This window comes from Neoarius graeffei, chromosome 7, assembly GCF_027579695.1.
Source record: "Neoarius graeffei isolate fNeoGra1 chromosome 7, fNeoGra1.pri, whole genome shotgun sequence".
In the NCBI taxonomy this organism is placed as follows: Eukaryota; Metazoa; Chordata; class Actinopteri; order Siluriformes; family Ariidae; genus Neoarius; species Neoarius graeffei.
Genome location: NC_083575.1, coordinates 61,216,838 through 61,243,475, shown reverse-complemented (window position 1 = coordinate 61,243,475; position 26,638 = coordinate 61,216,838). Strand labels below are relative to the sequence as shown.

The window sequence follows — 26,638 nt, the reverse complement described above, 5'->3', positions numbered from 1 at the left end:
GAGACCAGCGGGGTCTCCGTGGATTGTTATTGGAAGCAAAGCGAAGGAGGTGGCGCCGGGAGCGGAAGCAAAAGCGAGGCTGCAGAGCCGGCCTGTTGACTAAGCTCAGAAAACAGCCACTCAAATCTCCACTGCTAAGCCTCTACCTCTCCAACGCCAGATCCATGGTAAACAAGACGGACGATTTGGAATTACAGCTGGAATTACCTTATTCTATTCTATAATCGGCTGGTCAGTGCTATACTCAATACTTAAGTGACTTACTCATCCAGTGAGGATCATTTTCTTGTTTACAAGATGCCACATCTGAGTCGCTGACAAATCCTGAATTTCTGTAAAGATAACTGTCCAGAGATTTATAAGCACGCAGTGCTTCACCACTGAGCAGCGAGGGAAAGTTAATGAGGTAATTATACACGTCCGGGTATTCCACCTCTGGCAGTTCCATATCCACTGACACGGTCGTGAAAACTCCGTCCGGAAAGCCATAAGGGTCACTAATCTGTAGATCGTTTATTTTAGACATATATCTAGTTATCTGTACATTAGAAAAATGAGCCGTGTAGTCCATCGGTTGAAATTGATCCATTCTGTACACGAGTGCAGCAGTATTCAGCTGTGCTGTTGACCGACAAGATGGCAGCTGTGTACTTTCCGGTCACGTGACTGCAAGATCTCTATACAGTGGTGCTTGAAAGTTTGTGAACCCTTTAGAATTTTCTATATTTCTGCATAAATATGACCTAAAACATCATCAGATTTTCACACAAGTCCGAAAAGTAGATAAAGAGAACCCAGTTAAACAAATGAGACAAAAATACTATACTTGGTCATTTATTTATTGAGGAAAATGATCCAATGTTACATATCTGTGAGTTGCAAAAGTATGTGAAACTTTGCTTTCAGTATCTGGTGTGACCCCCTTGTGCAGCAATAACTGCAACTAAACATTTCCAGTAACTGTTGATCAGTCCTGCACACAGGCTTGGAGGAATTTTAGCCCATTCCTCCATACAGAAGTGTCAACTCTGGGATGTTGATGGGTTTCCTCACATGAACTTCTCACTTCAGGTCCTTCCACAACATTTTGATTGGATTAAGCTCAGGACTTTGACTTGGCCATTCCAAAACATTAACTTTATTCTTCTTTAACCATTCTTTGGTAGTTTGACTTGTGTGCTTAAGGTCGTTGTCTTGCTGCATGACCTACCTTTCTCTTGAGATTCAGTTCATGGACAGATGTCCTGGCATTTTCCTTTAGAATTCACTGGTATAATTCAGAATTCATTGTTCCATCAATGATGGCAAGCCATCCTGGCCCAGATGCAGCAAAACAGGCCCAAACCATGATACTACCACCACCGTGTTTCACAGATGGGACAAGGTACTTATGCTGGAATGCAGGGTTTTCCTTTCTCCAAACATAACACTTCTCATTTAAACCAAAAAGTTCTATTTTGACCTCATCCATCCACAAAACATTTTTCCAGTAGCCTTCTGACTTGTCCATGTGATCTTTAGCAAACTCCAGATGAGCATCAATGTTCTTTTTGGAGAGCAGTGGCTTTCTCCTTGCAACCCTGCCATGCACATCATTGTTGTTCAGTGTTCTCCTGATGGTGGACTCATGAACATTAACATTAGCCAATGTGAGAGAGGCCTTCAGTTGCTTAGAAGTTACCTTGGGGTCCTTGTGACCTCGCCGACTATTACACGCCTTGCTCTTGGAGTGATCTTTGTTGGTTGACCACTCCTGGGGAGGGTAACAATGGTCTTGAATTTCCCCCATTTGTACACAATCTGACTGTGGATTGGTGGAGTCCAAACTCTTTAGAGATGGTTTTGTAACCTTTTCCAGCCTGATGAGCATCAACACAGCTTTTTCTGAGGTCCTCAGAAATCTCCTTTGTTCATACCATGATACACTTCCACAAGCATGTGTTGTGAAGATCAGACTTTGATAGATCCCTGTTCTTTAAATAAAACAGGGTGCCCACTCCCACCTGATTGTCATCCCATTGATTGAAAACACCTGTCTCTAATTTCACCTTCAAATTAACTGCTAATCCTAGAGGTTCACATACTTTTGCCACTCACAGATATATAATTTTGGATCATTTTCCTCAATAAATAAATGACCAAGTACAATATTTTTGTCTCATTTGTTTATCTACTTTTAGGACTTGTGTGAAAATCTGATGTCATTTTAGGTCATATTTATGCAGAAATATAGAAAATTCTAAAGGGTTCACAAACTTTCAAGCACCACTGTATGTATGCTGTGGTGACTGAGTCCAGGTGTGTGCAATAATCAGTACTCAGGAGACTGACAGTGGTGAAGTACACAATGGTTGTTGTAGTCCATGGTGGCTATTTTAACAGTTATTCCACGAAATCGAATCATACGTGAGCTGATAGCCGATGAGTTGGCTATAAGCCATGTACGACGAGATTGAGTGGAATAACTGTTTTATTATATTCACATTCACTGGATTTTTAGAAATAGAGCATTTTTATTCTCATTTTTTGCAAATTAAATAAATAAAAACTTTATACAAAATGTACGACCAAATAATTTCCGCTTAGAATGTAAACAAACCGGCAAAATGGCCCAATTTGTGAAAAATACTCATCTCATCTCATGCCGCTTTATCCTGTTCTACAGGGTCGCAGGCAAGCTGGAGCCTATCCCAGCTGACTATGGGCGAAAGGCGGGGTACACCCTGGACAAGTCTCCAGGTCATCACAGGGCTGACACACAGACACAGACAACCATTCAAACTCACACCTACGGTCAATTTAGAGTCACCAGTTAACCTAACCTGCATGTCTTTGGGGGCAACTGGAGCACCCAGAGGAAACCCACGCGGACACGGGGAGAACATGCAAACTCCACACAGAAAGGCCCTCGCCAGCCACAGGGCTCGAACCCGGACCTTCTTGCTGTGAGGCAACAGGGCTAACCACTACACCACCGTGCTGCCGTGAAAAGTACTAAAATAATAATTAAAAAAAATTCTTACCATCAAATACTTTTATTCCATATTTTGTTACTTTTTTGTATTTTTTGGGGTTTTGTTTTTGAGTACAGTTTTTATTTCGTCCTCGGTTGGTTCAGCAACACGCTCTGTGATTTTGTTTTTCTCTACTCACAGTACATGAGCTGATAGCCTAGTAGTAGAGTAGCCAATCAGAGCGTGCGATTGCTCATATCCAGTGAATGTGGATAGAATAAATTTGAAGGTCGCTGCAAATTCTGGGAAGTGGAGGTTTGAGTGCCATCAGGTGCAGACATGACAATTAATCAACTCTAGTAATATCACATGTTTGTGTCAGAATTTGGAGGAGTTTCACTCATCGTTTACTCATAAACTTTTGAATAAATTAGACTTACAATGTCTGTTTTAAAGACAGCATTTTGTTGACAAATTCTAAATTTGACAACGTTCTTAAGGTTGTTTTTTTCATCTTTTCTAATTTGGTAGTTGTTCTTGCCTTCTTTTTTTGTTACTAAAATTCTTTATTTGGTTCCTTTTCACCTATCACACTCTCACATCTCAGCGAGATCACAATGAGGCCAGGCCTTACACCAGTCAAAATGTTTCACCAATTAAATGTTGCCATGTTAAGACTGACAAATGTAAAACCAGCGATTTAGCAGAGGCATGACTTCTTGAAAATTTATTTCCCACCAGCATATTATAAATAATAGCTATTTTATTTTACATTGTGGTGTGGCAGCGGGGGCGTGGTCAAGCGCCGGTCTGTGACAGGTGGGTGGAGTCAGGGAAGGTAAGTGGCAGAATCACTTCACCTGAGAGCAATTAACGTGTTTGTGTGTCTTCCCAGTGACTGCGCCCTATATGAGGAGGGAGAGTGAGAGCGGAGGGGTCTCTGCCCTGAACCAGACGCCGGTTGTGTGTGTCTGTCTGGCTGTTTGAATGAATTATTGTTTAGCTGAAAAGTCTAGCAATAAAACGCTATTTTGGAATCTGGTCTCTGTCCTGCCGTCCTCTGTGCTCCACCCACACATAGGGAGTCCTACAGTGGTGCCGAAACCCGGGAAAGTGGAGCACCAACCCAGCAGCCCCATGGAATCCTCCCCGTTCACCGACCTGGTCCACGCCCTCGCCACGGCTCAGCAAAGCCAGCACCAGGCGCTCGTCACACTCCGAAAGGAACAAGAACAGCGCTTCGAAGCCCTGGTGCTGGCCCAGCAAGAAGATCGCAAGGCGTTCCGGCATCTCCTCGCGTCGGCGGGGCCCACCAGCGCTCCGGCCGCGGGCCCGTCTCCCCTCACTGTCACCAAGATGGGCCCGCAGGACAACCCCGAGGCGTTCCTCACGTTGTTCGAACAGGTCGCCGATGCCTCGGGGTGGCCGATGGAGCAGCGCGCGGCGCGCCTCCTCCCCCTGCTCACGGGAGAGGCACAGCTGGCCGCGCTACAGCTCCCCGCCGACCGCCGGCTGGCCTACGCGGACCTCCGCAGGGCCGTCCTCCAGAGCGTGGGGCGCACACAGGAACAACAGCGCCAGCGCTTCCGCGCGCTGCGATTGGAGGAAGTCGGCCGGCCGTTTGCGTTCGGCCAGCAGCTCCGGGACGCCTGCTGGCGGTGGCTGAGGGCCAGCGATCGCGACGCCGAGGGAATCGTCGACCAGGTGGTACTGGAACAGTTCATCGCCCGCTTACCAGCAGGAACCGCGGAGTGGGTCCAGTGCCACCGCCCGGCGTCGCTGGATCAGGCAGTCGAGCTGGCGGAGGATCATCTGGCGGCTGTCCCGGCGGCAGGACAGCAGATGACATCATCTCTTCTCTCCTCTCTCTCTCTCTCTCTCTCTCTCTCCCCCTCCTCCTGTGTCCCGTCCTCGCCCCATTCCCCCACCGCGGAGGCGGGGAACGGCACCACCCCAGCCGGCCCGCCGCACCCGCGGTGCCCTCCCGTTTCTCCCTTCTGTGTCTGTCTCTCCCCCACCTCAGGTGAGTGAGCCCCAGATCACCGGTGCAGAGGGAAAGCCCGGGCCGGTTTGCTGGCGCTGCGGGGAACCGGGCCACCTTCAACAGCAGTGCACAGCAATGGAAGTGGGCGCGGTGGTTCGGATCCCCGACGCGCCAGAGGCCGCCCTCGATCGGGCCGGAGCGTATCGCATACCGGTGAGTATCCAAGGGGCTACATATCAGGCGTTGGTGGATTCTGGTTGTAATCAGACCTCGATTCGCCAAAGCCTGGTTCAAAACGAGGCATTGGGGGGAGCACAAGGGGTGAAGGTTTTGTGTGTGCACGGGGATGTTCACAGCTACCCTTTGGTGTTGGTCCACATTATTTTCAGAGGGGAAAAATTTATAGTGAAGGCGGCGGTTAATCCTCGCCTTACCCACTCTTTAATTTTGGGGACGGATTGGCCGGGATTTCGAGGGTTAATGACGCGCCTAGTAGAGAGTGGGTCCTGCCATTTGACAGGGGGAGGTCCCGGTGTCGCTTTGGCGGGAGCAGCTGTCACAGAGCCGTCTACGTCATCTCCGCGTCAGAGCGAGGAGCCGCCGGCTCCTCCTCTCTCTATTGGGGAATCCCTCGTGGATTTCCCATTAGAGCAGTCGCGAGACGAGACTCTGCGGCATGCGTTTGACCAAGTGAGAGTAATCGATGGTCAAACGCTCCCGCCGAACGCCACCCCGTCCTTCCCCTACTTCGCGATTTTGAAGGATAGATTATACCGAGTGACGCAGGACACTCAAACTAAAGAGCAAGTCACGCAGCTTTTGATTCCAAAGAGCCGCCGGGAATTGGTATTCCAGGCGGCTCACTTTAATCCCATGGCTGGACACTTGGGGCAGGATAAAACACTAGCCCGAATAATGGCCCGATTCTATTGGCCGGGGATTCGCGGCGATGTCCGTAGGTGGTGTACGGCATGCCGCGAATGCCAGTTAGTAAACCCAGCGGCCATTCCAAAAGCGCCTTTGCGCCCTCTACCGTTAATCGAGACCCCGTTTGAGAGAATTGGGATGGATCTCGTCGGGCCATTAGATCGGTCAGCACGAGGGTACCGCTTTATATTAGTTCTGGTGGACTATGCAACGCGATACCCGGAAGCAGTGCCTCTGCGCAATATCTCAGCACGTAGTATTGCAGAGGCGCTCTTCCGCGTCATCTCCTGAGTTGGAATCCCGAAAGAGATTCTGACTGACCAAGGCACTACGTTTATGTCACGAACACTGCGCGAACTGTATGGGTTATTGGGGATTAAGCCGATCCGCACCAGCGTATATCACCCACAAACGGACGGTTTAATGGAACGGTTCAACCGCACCCTCAAAAATATTATTAAAAAATTCGTAAGTGAGGACGCACGTAATTGGGATAAGTGGCTCGAACCCTTGCTGTTCTCAGTGCGAGAGGTCCCCCAAGCCTCCACGGGGTTCTCCCCGTTCGAATTATTATATGGGCGTAAGCCGCGCGGCATCCTGGACGTGCTGCGGGAAAATTGGGAGGAGGGACCTTCACAAAGTAAGAATGAAATTCAGTACGTTATGGACCTGCGCGCAAAGCTCCACACGCTCACCCACCTAACTCAGGAGAATTTGCGGCAGGCCCAGGAACGGCAAGCCCGCCTGTACAACAAGGGTACGCGCCTTAGAGAGTTCACACCGGGAGATAAAGTACTCGTACTGCTGCCCAGGTTGAGCTCCAAATTGATCGCCAAGTGGCAAGGGCCCTTTGAGGTCACACGGCGAGTCGGGGACGTCGACTATGAGGTGAGGCGAACAGACAGGGGTGGGGTGCTACAGATCTACCACCTCAATCTGCTGAAACTCTGGAACGAGGAGGTCCCCATGGCGTTGGTGTCGGTAGTTCCGGAGAAGGCGGAGCTGGGGCCGGAGGTTCAAAAAGGGACATTGGCATCACGTACCTCTCCAGTCCCCTGTGGAGACCACCTCTCCCCGACCCAACTCACGGAGGTCGCCCAGTTGCAGGCCGAGTTTTCGGACGTGTTCTCGCCCCTGCCCGGTCGCACTAACCTCATAGAACACCACATAGAGACGCCCCCGGGGGTGGTAGTGCGTAGCCGCCCTTACAGGCTACCCGAACACAAAAAAAAAGTGGTTCGGGAAGAACTTCAGGCCATGCTCGAAATGGGCATCGTCGAGGAGTCCCACAGTGACTGGAGCAGCCCGGTGGTCTTGGTTCCCAAGGCCGACGGCTCGGTCCGGTTCTGTGTGGACTATAGAAAAGTCAATGCGATGTCTAAATTCGACGCGTACCCAATGCCTCGTATTGATGAGCTACTCGATCGACTAGGCACGGCTCGCTTTTACTCGACACTGGATTTGACGAAGGGATATTGGCAGATCCCCTTGACTCCATTATCCCGGGAGAAAACGGCCTTTTCCACACCGTTTGGCTTACACCAGTTCGTCACACTTCCGTTTGGGCTGTTTGGGGCGCCCGCTACGTTTCAGCGGCTGATGGACAGGGTCCTCCGGCCCCACGCCACCTATGCGGCCGCGTATTTGGACGATATTATCATTTATAGTAATGACTGGCAGCGGCACCTGCAACACCTGAGGGCCGTCCTTAGGTCGCTGAGGCGGGCGGGACTCACTGCCAACCCAAAGAAGTGTGCGATTGGGCGGGTGGAAGTACGGTATCTGGGCTTCCACTTGGGCAACGGGCAGGTGCGTCCCCAAATTAATAAGACAGCAGCGATTGCGGCCTGCCCGAGGCCCAAGACCAAAAAGGGGGTGAGACAGTTCCTGGGGCTGGCTGGCTACTATCGTAGGTTTATACCTAATTATTCGGACGTCACCAGCCCGCTGACTGACCTCACTAAAAAGGGAGCGCCAGATCCGGTCCAGTGGACGGAGCAGTGTCAGCGGGCTTTCTCTGAGGTAAAGGCTGCACTGTGTGGGGGGCCACTTTTACACTCCCCTGACTTCTCTCTCCCTTTTATGTTACAGACGGATGCGTCGGACAGAGGGCTGGGGGCCGTTTTGTCCCAGCAGGTGGAGGGGGAGGACCGCCCGGTCCTTTACATCAGTCGGAAGCTGTCAGTGCGTGAGGGGCGCTACAGCACGATTGAGAAGGAGTGCCTGGCGATCAAGTGGGCGGTCCTCGCCCTCCGTTACTACCTGCTGGGGCGCCCTTTCACCCTCTGTTCGGACCACGCGCCCCTCCAGTGGCTCCACCGCATGAAGGATGCCAACGCGCGGATCACCCGTTGGTATCTGGCACTCCAACCCTTCAACTTCAAGGTGGTCCACAGGCCGGGGGCGCAGATGGTCGTGGCGGACTTCCTCTCCCATCAAGGGGGGGGGGGGGGGGGGGGGGGGGAGTCGGCTGCAGGCCGGACAGGCGCCCGGCCTGAGTCGGGCGGTGGGGGTATGTGGCAGCGGGGGCGTGGTCAAGCGCCGGTCTGTGACAGGAGGGTGGAGTCAGGGAAGGTAAGTGGCAGAATCACTTCACCTGAGAGCAATTAACGTGTTTGTGTGTCTTCCCAGTGACCGCGCCCTATATGAGGAGGGAGAGTGAGAGCGGAGGGGTCTCTGCCCTGAACCAGACGCCGGTTGTGTGTGTCTGTCTGGCTGTTTGAATGAATTATTGTTTAGCTGAAAAGTCTAGCAATAAAACGCTATTTTGGAATCTGGTCTCTGTCCTGCCGTCCTCTGTGCTCCACCCACACATAGGGAGTCCTACATGTGGCTTCTTCAGAAATTTTATTGCTTTAGACTTACTAGCCATATTGCCAAACTAGCAAGCAAAGAGTGTGATGTATATTGCTCATATTAATTTAGAAGACGTGTCCCTTCTCTTTGATGTAAATACCTAAATGATTTGTCTTTATTCATTTACAGGAAATAGTTTTTATCACCATGAATGCTAGTCTGGGTACATTAATTTTGATTTTATGTCTTTTCCGATATATACTTCCTTACTCCCAACTTAACTAGTTATTTTGAGGACTCATTTACTTTTTCCTTTAACTGTTTTTTTTAAATGAGAAGTTTTCACCACCTGCCTGAGGAAATTGCCAGAAAATGTAAGCCTGATTTTGAAGAATGTAGCTCATGCAATTCATGGCTAGATTGCAAATCATATTTGTTCTTAGGTACCTGAAATTACATGATTATTATAAGTATAAACCTATATAGATATAGAAATATAAACACTTAAAGTTTTTGGATACTCTACCTACAGTGGTATGCAAAAGTTTGGGCACCCCTGGTCAAAATTGCTGTTACTGTGAACAGTTAAGCAAGTTGAAGATGAAATGATCTCCAAAAGGCATAAAGTTAAAGATGACTCATTCCCTTTATATTTTAAGCAAAAACAATTTTTTTATTTTCTTCTTTTTTTCAAAATAAAAAAGGGAAAGGCCCCGAAGCAAAAGTTTGGGCACCCTACATGGTTAGTACCTAGTAACACCCCCTTTGGCAAGTATCACAGCTTGTAAACACTTTTTGTAGCCAGCTAATAATCTTTCAGTTCTTACCTGGGGGATTTTCACACATTCGTCCTTGCAAAAGGTTTCCAGTTCTACAAGTTTCTTGGGCTGTCTTGCATGCACTGCTCTTCTGAGATCTATCCACAGATCTTCAATGATGTTTAGGTCAGGGGACTGTGAGGGCCAGGGCAAAACCTTCAGCTTGTGCCTCTTGAGGTATTCCATTGTAGATTTTGAGGTGTGTTTTGGATCATCGCCTTATTGTAGGACCCATCCTCTTTTTAACTAAAACTTTTTTACAGATGGTGTAATGTTTGCTTCCGGAATTTGCTGGTATTTATTCGAATCCATGCTTCCCTCAACCAATGAAATGTGCCCTGTGCCACTGGCTGCAACACAACCCCAAAGCATGATCGATCCACACCCATGCTTCAGAGTTGGAGAGGTGTTCTTTTCCTGGAATTTGGCACCCTTTTTCTCCAAACATACCTTTGCACATTGTGGCCAAAAAGTTCTATTTTGATTTCATCAGTCCACAGGACTTGTTTCCAAATTGCATCAGGCTTATTTCCTCGTAGATGTTCATTTGCAAACTTCAGACACTGAATTTTGTGGCTAGGACGCAGGAAAGGTTTTCTTCTGATGATTCTCCCATGAAGGTCATATTTGTTCAGGTGTCGCTGCATAGTAGAACAGTGCACCACCACTCCAGAGTCTGCTAAATCTTTCTGAAGGTCTTTTGCAGTCAAACAGGGGTTTTTATTTGCCTTTCTAGCAATCCAACGAGCAGTTCTTTCAGAAAGTTTTCTTCATCTTCCAGACCTCACCTTGAGCTCCACTGTTTCTGTTAACTGCCATTTCTTAATCACATTACAATCTGAAGAAACAGCTACCTGAAAACACTTTGCTACGGTACATTCTTGTAGCCTTCTCCTGTTTTGTGAGCATCAATTATTTTATTATTCAGAATGCGAGGGAGTTGCATAGAGGAGCCCATGGCTGTTGATTTTAGGGACAAGTTTGAGGAGTCAGAGAATTTATACAGCTTTGAAATCTGCATCATCTGACCTTTCCTAAGGAAGAATTTGAACAAGCCACAGCTCAATAAGCTACTTAAGGTCTGGAACCTTGGTAAAAGTTACCTGAGAACTCAAATGTATTGGGGTGCCCAAACCTTTGCATGGTGTTCCTTTTCTTTTTTCACTCTCCAATTGTACAAAACAAAAATAACAAGCAAATCTTGCAGAAAACGCTGAAAAGAAATGTGTCGTCTTTACCTTTGTGCCTTTTGGTGATCAGTTCATCTTCTGTTCACTTAACTATTCACAGTAACAGACATTTTCAGTAAGGGTGCCCAAACTTTTGCATGCCACTGTATATTAGAGTGTGTGTGTGTGTGTGTGTGTGTGTGTGTACACGTTACCTCTGCGATTAGGTCAGCCAGTCCTGGGTTGCACAGCAGAAGCCAGCGCCGTGGAGTGATTCCATTTGTTTTGTTCTGGAACTTTTCTTCTTCCAATTCACTGAAATCTCGGAATCTGACAGACAGAAAAAAAAAATTTTGTTTTATGTTTGTTTATATGAATCTCACATCTTTTTGATGTCATTGAATTATTAGATTGTGGGTGTGTGATGATCTATGCTTGATCCAAATGTGTGTCACTCACACTTTATTTTTGATAATGTTAGAATGAATCTCAGCAACTCCATTAACAGTATGGGATCCAACAATGCACAGGTGAGCCATGTTCACTTTCTTCCCACCCTCCTCCTCAATCAGAGACATCCTGCACAAACGATCCATGTCCCCAGGAAACAGGGATGCTATGTGCTACAAAAACACACAGATACATGACTGCTTTTATTTTGTATTTAAAATCTGATTGCAAGAAAATGAAGATTTGTGCATGTCCGCACTCACGTCCAGGTGTATTTGGTTGATCTGGTAGATGATTTGTAGGTGGCGTGGTAGGAGTTTCTCCAACAGATGAACAGGCCAGCGCTCCAGAGCCTCAGGGAGCACAGTGTGATTGGTATATGCAAAGGTGCGCCTCGTAAGATCCCATGCCTGCACACAGAAATGAAGACCAAAGAGCTACCTCTTTATTAAGCAAATTTAGTAAATGGAAAAAAATCCTTTGGCTAGTGTGTTTTTCATGTTTTATTAGCTTCTCTCTTATAGGAATTTACAACTATGATTCCAACAAAATTTGGGACACTGTGTAAAATGTAAATAAAAACAGAATGCAGATCTATATCCAGTTGAATACAATATGAAGACAAGATATTTAATGTTAAAACTGATAAACTTTTTTTTTGTAAATATACACTCATTCAGAATTTGATGCCTGCAACATGTTTGGGAACTGAGGACACTAATGGCTGTTAAGTTTTGAACGTGAAATTCTTTCCCATTCTTGTTTGACATATGACTTCAATTGCTCAATAGTCAGGAATCTCCATTGTCGTATTTTGCACTTCATAATGCGCCACATATTTTCAATGGGAGGCCAGTTTAGAACCTGCACTCTTTTACTATGAAGCCACACTGTTGTAACACATGCTGAATGTGTCTTGGCATTGTTTTGCTGGGATGTGCCTGAAAAAGACGTCCTCTAGATAGCAACATGTCGCTCCAAAACATGTATGTGCCTTTCAGCATTAATGGTGCCTTCACAGACGTGAAAGTTACCAATGCCATGGGCACTAACACATACCCATACCATCACAGGTGCTGGCTTTTGAATTTTGCGCTGGTAACAATTTGGATGGTGCTTTTCCTCTTTAGCCCAGAGGATGCAACGTCCATGATTATGAAGAACAATTTGAAATTGAAATGTGCAGAGATTTTTTTCTGGATTCTCTGAATCTTTTCATGATATTATGGATTGTTGATGGTGAAATCCATAAATTCATTGCAATTGAATGGTGAAAAATGTTGTTCTTAAACTTTTGGACTATTTGTCCATGAAATTTTTATGCCTCCGCCACCGTAAGGTGCAGAAGGCATTATTCATAAAGTGCTGAACCTTGTCCCATCCTTGCTGGTGAACAACTGAGCCTTTCCAATTACCAATTAACTTGTTTACCTGTAGGATGTTCCAAACAGATGTTTTTGAGCATTCCACAACTTTCCCAACCTTTTGTTGAAATGTGTTGCAGGCATCAAATTCAGAATAAGCGTATATTTACAAAAAAAAAAATCATAAAGTTTATCAGTTTGAACACGGAATATGTTGTCTTTGTATTGTATTCAATTGAATATAGGTTGAAAAGGATTTGCAAATCATTGCATTCTGTTTTTATTTAAATTTTACACAGGATCCCAACTTTTTTGGAATCATGGTTGCAGCTTGATAGCATTCTTTGATCCTGACTATGTTCTTAGTAATCTTCAATCTTTTAAAATTTTTTAGATCCTTCACATGTCTTAACATGGGAATATTTTTTGATTTGGAATTTGCTCTTTTGAGACTACAAAGAACTTCTGCAACTTCTGTAAGTAAACTATGAAATGAAGACATCTACAGTATGTGGGTGTGTTTCTCTCACCGTGTCCCAGTCCAACTTCTCAATATCCACAAAGATCCTCATTAGCTCAGGGATGGCCATGGCAGGGTGTGTGTCATTCAGTTGGATAGCCACCTGAGTCACGGATACACATACAATATTTTAACAGCATTGTTTTCAAAAACCATATTAAGTTACAATAGTTCAGATGGTACGTGGGTAGAAATGTGTGATAATGGGAAAGCTTTCACAGCACAGGTGCTAGAACATCACAAGTGAGAGGCCAGTTTAGATGATGGATACTAAGTTGGAGAGGACTGTGTTTGATAAAAACATGCAAATGTTACCATTTATTATATAGCATTTACACTGAAAGGCAGTGGAGTAGAAAACACAACTTATTCTTAATTCCCTTATTAATAATGCATAAATTATAGACAACTTTTCCCTGATCTGGTTGTTTTGTGAGCTTGAAAGTTGTTTTACTTCTATTACCATAATGAATCAAATTCACATGAATATAATTTTCCAAACATGAAGCAAGCTCTAATCTAGATTGTACATAAGTGTGTAGGCTAAAAAAAAAACATGGCTTTCTCTGCTCATGAATCAGTGTTATACAAACCTTCTCAGGAAAGCTATCGTAAGACAGGTGGACAGAGCTACTCTTTCTCGAGGTCTTAAAGCGTCTAATCACATCCTGTAGAGTCGCCGCCACCGCAAAGTACTCCTGCTTCAGTCGCAGCTCTTTACCTTCAAAAAACTACAGGATAATATGGACCACAATCAGTTTCTATTCTAATAATTCTCCATTCTAAGGAATAACGATATACTATGTTAGGATTTTGCACTTAAGTTTGTCTCAGAAGAACTAGTCCTAAGAGTAATATCACACTGTAAGTGTATCTAAAAGGAGTAGATAAGCAGAACACACATTGTCATTGGGGTAGAGCACTCTGGAAATGTTCTCAGCCAGGTTCCGGTCCAAAACAGCCTGGATGTAATCCCCAACATTGACTGAGGGTTGAATAAATACACATGAAATCTGACTGTGTAATTGGACAGAGCACATATGTCTATGTATAATTGATCACCCACAGTCTCGAAGATTGAAGTCATTGGGAGCTCGTGCAGACCACAGTCGCATTGTGTTTACAGTGTTGTTCATGTAGCCAGGGATGGGCGTGTCATAGGGCATGGCCAGTACCACCTGAAAGAAGACAACACTTTCATATATCCAGTTATGTAACTATACAACTAGTTTATATAACTTAAGGTAGCTCTATCCACTGACAGATCATATATTTTTGGTGCCATTATGTCATTTGTAAGAGGAGACCTGTGTATCAACCCATTTAGGTCCTTCTTCAGTCTCCTCTACTCGTCCATAAAAATGCACTGGCAGCATGTACTCAGGACGGGCCTTCTCCCATGGGTTTCCATACCGTAGCCAATCATCAGCTTCTTCCACCTAATGCACAAGACATTCAATCAATGCCTTATGCACCAGGAATATAAAATTATGAATAACAATATACTGCAATGGCTGTTAAAACACTCAAGGAAAATCTGTATGGATTCATAATGCCTTCCACAATATCTCCGTATATGTGTAATCGGGTCTCTGTTGTTTAAAGTCCAGGCATATGTTTGCAGTTCTAACACAAGTTCAGTACACGTGCTGTGTAACTGAAAAAGCATACACTAAACCTGGGATTTCTATTGGCTCACTGCTATCAGCAGCGTGAACCCTGTGCACTGACACAAATAGAGGAAGAGATAATAAGAGAGCGCAAGAGAGAGAAAAAGTGTCCATGGAAGATGGGAGTCTGACCTGCATCATCATCACAGACCCATGCATTAAACATCCATCCATCCATTATCTGTAGCCACTTATCCTGTACAGGGTCACAGGCAAGCTGGAGCCTATCCCAGCTGGCTATGGGCAAGAGGTGGGGTACAGCCTGGACAAGTCTCCAGGTCATTGCAGGGCTTGCATTAAACAGTTAAAGTTAAAAACTGTTTCTAATAAGCTGGCTTGGTGGTTTGTCATTAGACATGAGTAGTGGGTTAACCATATGTATATGTGGATGTTAACTGAGCAAAGCAGAAGCAGTGATCGAGCTGGAAATGTTCCAGGTTAGTTATTTTGAGAAGTTTGTGTCATGTCAGCTCTCGTTCTCATGCAAGATTTCAATTCCCAGAATGCACGGCAATCTTCCAACATGGCCGCTGCACACTGATCCGAATTTCCAGAATACTAAACACCAGTTTCTCATTACGGCTTCATATCCACATAGCATATAATAAAGGCTTTGCACCATCATGTGACCTCATCGCAATGGTAACTACACCGCCTTGACAGGGGGCACGCTTGTAGTGCTTCATTCAGCAGAGTTAGTTGTTATTGGTCAGTATGGGAAGGTTTTGCTGTGTTGTGCAAATCATTCTGAACGAAACAAAGACATCAGATTTTTTAATTTACCGAAAGTAATTCATCATCGGGGGGAAAAACAGAGACATTTCTAAACATATAAGGGAAAATGGGGGGAAAACATTCAGTGGGACTCGATGTTTAATGGAGAGGTCAGAAACCCAATGGTATGCTCACTTCATTTCTATGAAGGTAAGAATAAAAAAAAAAATTAACATTAAAAAGTGCATTGGCATTCGGGGATCCTTCGGAGCACGTTATGCATGCACTTGGGACCCAGTCATTATGGGAAACACCTGATGCTGATTTGAGCACAATCAGCATGCACTATAAGGACACAGAGCCATTGGAAGTATTATCATTATCACTGTCACGTTTGTTTCTAGCCATGTTTACAGCTCTGTTTTCGGTTTTGTGTGTGTGTGTGTGTGTGTATGTGTTTTGTAAATATCAGACCTGCTAATAAACACTCTTCCTGCACTTAGATCCATCTACCACCGCATACCTGACAGAATACTTCACAAAGTCTCTGTGAAAACAGTGTCGTTATATGCTTGTGCTGATTGCGCTCAGATCAGTATCAGGTGTTTCTCACAATGCGCTCCAAAGGATCCCCAAATGTAAATGCACTTATTATTATTATTATTATTATTTTAGAATTCTTACCTTCATGGAAATGAAGTGAGCAGACCATAGGGTTTTTGACCTCTCAGTTCGACATTGAGTCCCACTGAATGTTTTTTCCCCCATTTTCCCTTCTACATTTAAAAATTTCTCTAGTTTTTCCTCCTTGATTATGAATTACTTTTGGTAAATTAAAAAAAATCTGATGTCTTTGTTTCGTTCAGAATGATTTGCACATCCAAAAATGCAACAAAAACTTCCCATACTGACCAATAACCACTAACTTGGCTGAATGAAGCACTACAAGTGTGCCCCCTGTCATGGCGACATAGTTACCATTGCTATGGGGTCATGTGATGGTGTAAAGTCTCTATAAGGACTCGCTTCACATTCACTCAGTGTGAAGTATCACTCAGTACTTAGTGTCTGTTTGTTGCAAGCTGTTTGTTTATAATGCTGCCCTGGTTTTTGACCCTGTTTTGGTATTTTGGATTTTGCTGTTTATCTCAGCCTTGGATAACCTGTTCGTGTCTTGCATGACCCTTGCCTGTTTTTGACCCTGCCTTTGCTTAATGGATTGGAATATTGTTCAATGATTAGGAGCCTAAATTCACGTCACGATTCTGGGCCAAGTTTATGAATAAATTTGGGATGTCAATAAGTCTGACTTCAGATTATCACCCTCAGTCTAATGGCCAGGTGGAAAGAGCCAGTCAGGAGAGCAGATGTTTCCGAAGAGTATAATGCTGAGAAAATCAGAAAGACTGGGCTCAGTTCCTACTGTGGGCCGAATATGCACAGAATTCAATCAGACTCTCTGGCGCCCAATGCATGCCATTCCAGTGCTTACTGGGCTATCAACCTCCCCTCTTGCCATGGGACAACTCCCCCACCAACATACCAGCAATCAATGAATGGTACAGACACAGTGAACAGGTGTGTGAGAGTGTCCACCAGTGCTTAGAACTGGTGGCACAAAGATATAAACACTTTGTGGACTGTCATAGAGGACAGACCCCCCCAATATAACCCAGTAGACAGGGTATGGCTATCCACCAAGGACATCAAAGAACACCAAACCTGCAAGAAACTCAGTGCTAAGTACATCAGCCCCTTCAAAATTCTACAAAGAATAAATAATGTCACCTACAAGCTTGAGCTGCCACAGCACAGCTGCCTCTCACCCTCATTTCATGTATCATGCCTAAAACCTGCTGTCTCTGGACCCCTAGCCACTTACATCCCCTCCAATTCACCTCCCGCACCTCTCACCCTGGATGGTCAACCCACCTACATAGCTCACAGTATCCTTGAATCACATCGCAAGGGAAGCAACCTGGAATACTTGGTAGAGTGGGAAGGTTACGGCCCTGAGGAGCGCAGTTGGGTCCAATTGAAGGACATCTTAGACCCCTTCTATGCCAAAACTTTCACGCAAGCCACCCTGACAAACCAGCTCCTCAACTGCAAGGTCGCACAAAGAAAAGAATCACTCTCGGAGTGAGCTCCTCAGGAGGGGGTTCTGTCATGTCAGCTCCCATTCTCACACAAGACTCCAATTCCCAGAATGCACAGCAATCTTCCAACATGGCTGGTGCACACTGAACTGAATCTCCAGAATACTAAACACCTGTTTCTCATTACAGCCTCATATCCACACAGCATATAAGGACTCGCTTCACATTCACTCAATGTGAAGTATTGCTCAGTACTTAGTGTCTGTTTGTACAAAGCCATTTGTTTACATTGCTGACCTGGTTTTTGACCCTGTTTTGGTATTTTAGGTTTTGCCCTTTGTCTCAGCCTTGGATAACCTGTTTGTACCTGGCATGACCTTTGCCTGTTTTTGACTCCCTCTTTGTTTTATGGATTGGATATTGTTCATCAGACAGCCTGTCTTCATTAAACTCTCTCTTGCAATTGCATCCTACTGTTGCCTGCTTCATTGACATTGTTACTGACTACCATGCCACAGACACAATCTAAGCTCACGTGCACTCTTACTTTGGATCTGCTGTGTTTCTAAGTGACAAACTATTGTTATAATATTATTATGTTAATATGCAAACTGAAATCACCTACAAACCTACATCCCCATTACACCTGGAATTTTAGAAAACTAAAATGGTCTTATGGTTTATGATTCCAAAAATACATTTTCTGTTCATATAGAGTCATTATGTGATATGATGTAATCAGCTCCCAGTCTGGTTATTTACCTGCCAGCCATCTTTGATTTTCTGGTTGAAGATCCCATACTCATAACGGATCCCATAACCATATGCAGCTAAGCCCAGAGTTGCCATAGAGTCCAGAAAACATGCTATAAACATAAACACAATAAGCACATGTACATGTTCATAGAGAACTTCAGATAACTGATTTTGATCAGTTGTGAACTTGTTTTGCCTGTCAGCACTAAATTATGAGAATCAGATGTACAACCCCGATTCCAAAAAAGTTGGGACAAAGTACAAATTGTAAATAAAAACGGAATGCAATAATTTACAAATCTCAAAAACTGATATTGTATTCACAGTAGAACATAGACAACATATCAAATGTCGAAAGTGAGACATTTTGAAATTTCATGCTAAATATTGGCTCATTTGAAATTTCATGACAGCAACACATCTCAAAAAAGTTGGGACAGGGGCAATAAGGCAGCTGGGCCATAGAAGGTTCACGCTGCACGCTGCATGCTGCACGCTACACGTTCACGTGAAGAACCGGACCCTGGGCCATTAAACTTCATGCTTGGATGTTCACGTGTTGCGTCTGTTCTACTTTGACCGAGTAACCAACAATATGGACTCTTCGGATGACGACGATTGCCTCATTCTGCTTTTACTGAGACAGAGGAAGAGAAAAAGGAACAGAATTTGGAGCCGTGAACACTTCCTTCTGAGAGAAACCCATGGTGAATTTCACCGAACATTCTATAATCTGCTTGACAATCCCGATGAAGAACTATTTTTCAATTATACCATTCAATTATATTTTTTCTGAAGTTTTCCCCTGAAAGCATAGAGTTATCTCCCTAGACCCGTTCTGATTGGCTGGCGCGGCGGTGACCGCATGCATTGACTGGAATTTCCATCTTCACGCCTAGAAAAAAGTGTGCATGTTCATTTCACGCTTCACGCGTGAAGTGTGCAGCGTGCAGCGTGCAACGTGAACGCCGTTCTATGGCCCAGAGCAAGTCATGCTACGTTTGTCCACTTTTCTTTACACGCATGTAGCGTGTAGTGTGCAGCATGCAGCGTGAACCTTCTATGGCCCAGCTGCCTAAGAGGCTGGAAAAGTTAAAGGTACAAAAAAGGAACAGCTGGAGCACCAAATTGCAACTCATTAGGTCAACTGGCAATAGGTCATTAACATGACTGGGTATAAAAAGAGCATCTTGGAGTGGCAGCGGCTCTCAGAAGTAAAGATGGGAAAAGGTTCACCAATCCCCCTAATTCTGCGCCGACAAATAGTGAAGCAATATCAGAAAGGAGTTCGACAGTGTAAAATTGCAAAGAGTTTGAACATATCATCATCTACAGTGCATAATATCATCAAAAGATTCAGAGAATCTGGAAGAATCTCTCTGCGTAAGGGTCAAGGCCGGAAAACCATACTGGGTGCCCGTGATCTTCGGGCCCTTAGACGGCACTGCATCACATACAGGCATGCTTCTGTGTTGGAAATCACAAAATGGGCTCAGGAATAATTCCAGAGAACATTATCTGTGAACACAATTCACCGTGCCATCCGCCGTTGCCAGCTAAAACGCTATAGTTCAAAGAAGAAGCCGTATCTAAACATGATCCAGAAGCCCAGACGTCTTCTCTGGGCCAAGGCTCATTTAAAATGGACTGTGGCAAAGTGGAAAACTGTTCTGTGGTCAGACGAATCAAAATTTGAAGTTCTTTATGGAAATCAGGGACGCCGTGTCATTTGGACTAAAGAGGAGAAGGACGACCCAAGTTGTTATCAGCGCTCAGTTCAGAAGCCTGCATCTCTGATGCCTGCGACCCTGTAGAAGGATAAAGCGGCTAGAGATAATGAGATGAGATGAGATTTCACAGAGAAATATCTCATCTCATCTCATCACTCCATCCATCCATTACCTGTAGCTGCTTTATCCTGTTCTACAGGGTCGCAGGCAAGCTGGAGCCTATCCCAGCTGACTACGGGCGAAAGGCGGGGTACACCCTGGACAAGTCACCAGGTCATCACAGGGCTGACACATAGACACAGACAACCATTCACACTCACGGTCAAGTTAGAGTCACCAGTTAACCTAACCTGCATGTCTTTGGGGGAAACCGGAGCACCTGGAGGAAACCCACACGGACAACATGCAAACTCCGCACAGAAAGGCCCTCACCAGCCACGGGGCTCAAACCCGGACCTTCTTGCTGTGAGGCGACAGCGCTAAACACTACACCACCATGCCGCCCACAGAGAAATATTTTCTACATAAATAAGATGTTAGTGCCTGTGTGTTGTGTTTGTATTGCATGTTTCTAGGGTTGTTTATTTCCCATTCTGGCCTGGAGTGGCCTGTTCTGCTCACATTCTGCTCACAATAACAAAAAATACATTTGCAGTAGCAGACAGCACTAAAGCCTTGTGGGGGCTAAGAGGAACAAGAGCAGCAGGAGACACAGAAGAGCAGGGGAAGAAAGAATGGCACATTGAGGCAGAGAGCTCAGAAACTGTAAGACCTGCCAGCCGGCCTAGTCCTCCATTCCCTAATCCTGCATCCTCCTCCATAGCCTCCAAATCCTCCATGTCCAAACCCAACTAAAATGAGACAGAGGAAAGTAAACAGCTTAGCTATTTTCTGGCTCATAGAAATCAGATATACTGAGTGTATTCAATTCAGTAAACAAGTAGTCAGTGCTCTTTCTCTTTTTGTCACACATTCTTACCTGATAGATGGCCTCATCACAGGCATTCTGCAGTCCTAAATTGATCATGGTGTTCTGTAGAGCTCTGCCCATGTAGAACTCCAGGGAGAGGTAATACACACGCTGTAACACATGTTTCAAAATAAATGAACAGCCAATCAGTAGCACAGGAAAGGCGTAACACACTGAGTGTGATTATTCTTGGTAATATCTGTATCTGATACAAAAGCTGTAACAGAACTGCATTTAATTATTTATGTAAATAAGTTAATCTTCCTTAAATGATTTCTCAAGTGAAAATTGCAGTTTTCTAATTTAGCCAGCTTGACCTGTGACAAATTCAAGATCTCAGTAACCTGAATCAGATATGTTAAAATACAAAAATGCATGATATACAAAAAAAGAAAAAACAATCAGACTGTCCATCCCTTTGCAGAAATACACTGTTTACAAAAGGGATCCTTTCCATGTTGTCAGATACTCATCCATATTGTTGTAATCAGCAAAATATTCAGGCATTGCTTTGGCAATAGACTTCTCCTTTTGTAAACATCAGAAAATAATAATTGACTACAGGAGGTAATGGGGTGCTGTCAGACACTTAACATTATAAGTGGATAATATACCCTTTAGAATTACATTTTATAGCCATTTTGTGGTTGCCAATTATAGCATTCTAACTCAATACTGGACAGAATTCAATCGTAAATATTTGGACCCAAAGAGATGGGAAAATAAGTTTTTCTTGTAAGTACTTGTTTTTCAGTGTCTCACTGTCAAGCCTTTGTTGTGTGTACCACATCATCATTAATAGTCTGTATGTTTCTTGCCTCATATTCATCTCAACGGTTCTTGTTTTCACTGATTTTTTTGGCTTTATCTTTTCCATTAAATTACTAGGACTTGTAGTCTATCTGCCTCCTCTACCAATTCCTATACATGCACACATGTTTACTGTATATGTACATAGTTCTCTCACAAAGTCATACATGTCAACCTTTGGTCAATCAAACCTGCATAACCAACCTCCAAAATCCGTATTTCCCTTATAAAATCCGTATAAGATGCAAATTAAAATAATTTACCTAAAATTTGAATGATAATTAACAATGATATATCCAAGTTACTTTTTATTCAATATTAATAACAATAAACCTTCAGAATGAATACAAAGCTCCAATGTTTGACAAAAACACAAAGTGTCACTCTAATGTTCTGAATTGTACTCCATGACAGCTTTTTTAGCAGTCTGCACCAATACCTCACTAGGCTGCATGTCACAGCAAGTGTCTGTGTTGATCTTGCCGGAGTGCCCATTCAGAATCTTTTCAGTCGCTAGTGAAAATCGCTCAGGTGGAAATACGCTTTTCAAACAAAATGTTACTTCACGGTTAGCGGGATTCTCTCAATGCGGTGTGCGCATGATCAGAAGTGGAACGAAGTCTCGCTACCACAAGATAACGCGCGATTTCATAAGACTCTTTACTGGCTGTCTGTGCTTTGTGTGGTGTACAGTACGTTTGTAAATGTTATGCGCTCTTTTATCATCGTGGGAATTGATTATAGCTCTAAATAAATATTGAAGTTTTTTTTAAAGAATCCATATAACTTTATTTGTACGCCCATATACTACGTTTATTGAATCAAATCCGTATAAAATACGGACATTCCGTATACATGTGCAAAGTTCAGTGTTTATTGTCATATGCACAGTAAGGACATGTTCCATAAATACAGAAATGCACAAATACATTAGAATATACCCTTTTCATGGCTTCCTTAGTTTGAAACATAGTATTACAGCTAGTTTCCCCTACAAACTACAAATATTCATGTTAGACTCAAGCTTGAAAACAATGCAAAAGAATATAACACAAGACTTGCTTTATTCTAGTATTCTAGTACGTTGAAGTCCACAGCAACGTGAAACATGATCAACTTTGTTTCACTTTTATTAACCATTTATAAAGATGGTTCAGGAGTACATATGACTCAGGAGTCTTGCACTTCTGTACTACTGGAATTATAACCCACACATTAAATATTTAGAATTTTGGCATGGATGTGATATCACACTCCTATTCATATACATATTTAATGAACTCTATAGAAATCAAATGGTTATAAAAGCAGGAGGGACTCAAAGAGACAAAAAAAATTACTCCTTTATGACATTCCTGAAAAGAATCTTTTCTGGCACCCTTTTAAAAAACATTATTATCTCATCTCATCTCATTATCTCTAGCCGCTTTATCCTGTTCTACAGGGTCGCAGGCAAGCTGGAGCCTATCCCAGCTGACTATGGGCGAAAGGCGGGGTACACCCTGGACAAGTCGCCAGGTCATCACAGGGCTAAACATTATTATTATTATTATTATTATTATTATTATTATTATTATTATTATTATTATTATAGGCGTTTACCATTTACAGGAGAGGTCATTGCTTTCAGACAAAGCCAAGGACACCACATTACCTGCGGAAATGTTTGTCCCTGACAGGTTAATAAAATGAACCCACCACCCATTTTTATTTTTAAAAAATTTTAGTTCTTTTGGGTTTCTTTGGTTCAAATGTCTACTCATGCTTCTTGGTATAATCCCCATCCTTCCTGCCTTTATAGAACTTCAATCATAGGTAGACAGACCCATATAGAGGAGCTGTAGTAAGATAATCAGGAGAGTTTTATCCTCATTTAGAATTTTAGACTAAAGACCCTACCCAGATGTCCTGTGACCTCACCTTCGGATCCTTCTCATAGTAGAACTGCTGTGTCCGGATCCAGCGACCCACCAGGTGATCCCTCACCGTGTGTGCCAGGGCATAATAATAATCAAGTGGTGTGGCCACATTCCTGTCCTTTACCAGAGTGAAATGCAAGTGGCGATTGAAACTTTTTTTCAGCTCGGCAACATTTTCCACCCCGACGATCCCGCGGATGCTGATCTGCTTGCGTTTCTCCTGGTCAGTGAGTGGAGTGGCCATGCTGAGACTCTGTAGGTCTGGAACAGACTGTAAGACGTGTAGGGCACTTTGATCTGAACTTTAGTCCAGGTTAAACAGACAGAGGTGGTTCAGGCCATGAGCTCGCTCATTGGTCATTTATATGAGGGACAGCATTAAAGAACAGACATCTGTTCACTTGACTCAACCCATTTATTGAATACAGTGTACAGTTACAGAATGCACCAAGCGCCATATAATAATAATAAAGTTATTGTTCACATTTGGGATTACTTTATGATAAAGAAAATAAAGATCCCCTGTACAGTCACAGACCCACATTTTTGGCTCCTTATACAGCAAATCTAGTGTTGATTGAAGGCCTACAGCATTTGCTGTAGATTGTATGCCTTCAAGATTGAAGGAAAACACTCCTAAAATGTTAATTTGTCTCTCTTCTCACCTCAAATGAACACTAAGATTTTTTCCCCATAGGTGTTCATGCAGTTCTGTAGGCGTTCAAGCTTTTTTTTTTTTTCTGTGTACACAATTCTTTTCATACAACACAACAAATCCACACTTTATCAGTCCAAGGAGTATCCTTGTATCAGTCAGTTGATAAACAGGCTCAGGAAATTATTTTGAAAGTAGGCTACACATGTCTGGTGATGCAAATAAAGGCAGCTATTTCACTGCACCACAGCATAGCAACCCGGACCCCCACATCTAATGATGTGGAGCCACGCAAACATCCACTCTATAGAGTCTAGCACTTCTAGAACATAAATAACATATTGCCAGTTTATGAATTACTATTTTTTTATTTAAAGCTGTGCTTTTTTAAATATTGCAGGTAATAACACAAATATATCCTTCTATCTATATATAGTACTGTATTTTTCAGACATATAAACAGAAGCAGCACCAGTTTTTCAATAAAGATTAGCGATTTGCCTGTACAGCTCTGAGGCAGTAACAAACAGAGGAGACAAAGAGAGAGAGAGAGAGAGAGAGAGAGAGAAAATGTGTATGTGTACTGCTGCTGATTATGTGTGTTGACCAGAAGGGGGACTGTTGTAGAGTGTGTTCATGCTATGCCTTTGAGTGAGAGACAGCCCAGTGTCTCTTCATTCCTGTTAAATCACTACAGTATATCAACACTCTCATCATTAAACTCCATGAGAATGATTCAGTACAGTATCAAGTGATAATATAGGATTATAGTAAAATCAAAATATTCATTTTTTGATCACTGTCAAATTGGCATTCGCATTTATTGGTAAATAGGGTGCAGTATGTGTAGTGTGAGTTTGTAATGTGAGGACAAAATGTCCTAAAATTTATCAGCTTTCTACAAAAAAGAAAGCGCAGTAAAGGCCACACAGACATTTCAGTCAGTGTGTGAATTTTCCATTTAATCCATTATACTGAACCAACTGCACATAGTCCAATTATAATGATAAACTGCATTGTATAACCTCTACAGATTCATAATTTATCTCTGCACATTATTCACTTTTGCACAGATCAATAATATATAATCAGTAATAATAGTAATAATAATAAGTATAAAATCTGCCTGGACTCTGTAATTTATAGACTTATAGAACCACATGTCCTAATGTATTAGCACCAAATATAATAATAATAATAATAATAATAATAATAATAATAATAATAATAATAATAATAATAAAAACCAACCAAGTTGCCCAATGTTGTTCCCTTGAAAAAGGCCCTTCACCCTCTCTGCCCCAGGGGCACTGTATCAGCCCTGCAATGGACTGGCGACCTGCCCAGGGTGTAACTTGCCTTTCGCCCAAAGTTAGCTGGGATTGGCTTCAGCTTCCCCCGTGGCCCTGATCGATAAGCAGTGTAGATAATAGATGGATGGATGGATAAGGAATTATTTTTTGTTGTCATTAGTTATAACAATATTTGTGCTTTTATGTCTAAAATAACATTTTCTAAACCTGGACAATTTGTACAGATTTGAATTGAGGGTGATGATGTTGATCATAATGAATTTAGTAGAAATGCTAGTAACTGTAACCTTGACCAGCAGGGGGAAGTTGCAACTTTTCATATAAATACATGAATTCATTCATCTTCCGTAACTGTGGGTCACAGTATATCTCCAAGTTACGAGGCAGAAATACACCCTGGATAGGATGCCAGGGCACAATGTACACATACACTCTTAAAACGAATGTGTTGGAAATCAACACATCTTTTGTGCAAGTTTAATTTCAACAAGAGTTGTGTTATATTTCAGAAATGTTTAACACCAAAATTGCACAAATAACAAATAATGTGTTAAAATGAACAAAAGTTCTGTTGTCCCAATCTGGACATAGAGATGTGTTAAAAAACAACGCAAGTTGTGTTATTTTCAACACGTGTTTTAAGAGTGTACCTTGGGTAAATTAGAGCAGCCATGCTCTCTACCAGCATGTTTTGGGGAGGTGCAGGAAACCCCACAGCATGCAGTATCCCACACTGACAGTAACTCAAGCTCAGGTTCAAACCAGGGACACTAGAGCTACAGTTTGGCAATGCTACTCACTGTGCCCATCCTTATGAATTTCCTCTTCTATTTGATGACATGACCAATGATTTAATGGATTAGATTACAGGAGGAGAAATGAGAGGCAGGCCTGAACTTTGTAGCATAATGGCAGTGTTGTGGGAAGGAAAAAAAAAATTTAAATAAATGAATGTTTTCAACATATAGTCTAATATTCTCAAAACTACACCTAAAACCTCTGACTTTTTGGGATTAAAAA

At 43.3% G+C, this 26,638-nt stretch overlaps 1 protein-coding gene across 1 annotated transcript in view; it reads right to left on the bottom strand.

Annotated features, from left to right (window-relative positions):
- Positions 1-23,894, bottom strand: part of LOC132889554 (glycogen phosphorylase, liver form-like) — a 34,923-nt gene extending 11,029 nt beyond the window's left edge. Inside the window, exons 1-12 of the mRNA XM_060926190.1 lie at positions 23,652-23,894; positions 20,931-21,032; positions 20,724-20,802; positions 18,228-18,331; positions 14,290-14,421; positions 14,049-14,160; positions 13,885-13,967; positions 13,576-13,713; positions 12,993-13,085; positions 11,362-11,508; positions 11,108-11,271; positions 10,864-10,978 (exon numbers count right to left, since the gene is read on the bottom strand). Of these exons, the coding sequence (XP_060782173.1) occupies positions 10,864-10,978; positions 11,108-11,271; positions 11,362-11,508; positions 12,993-13,085; positions 13,576-13,713; positions 13,885-13,967; positions 14,049-14,160; positions 14,290-14,421; positions 18,228-18,331; positions 20,724-20,802; positions 20,931-21,032; positions 23,652-23,894 (1,512 nt within the window). The remainder of the gene's footprint in view (positions 1-10,863; positions 10,979-11,107; positions 11,272-11,361; positions 11,509-12,992; positions 13,086-13,575; positions 13,714-13,884; positions 13,968-14,048; positions 14,161-14,289; positions 14,422-18,227; positions 18,332-20,723; positions 20,803-20,930; positions 21,033-23,651) is intronic.
- Between the last annotated feature and the right edge of the window lie 2,744 nt (positions 23,895-26,638).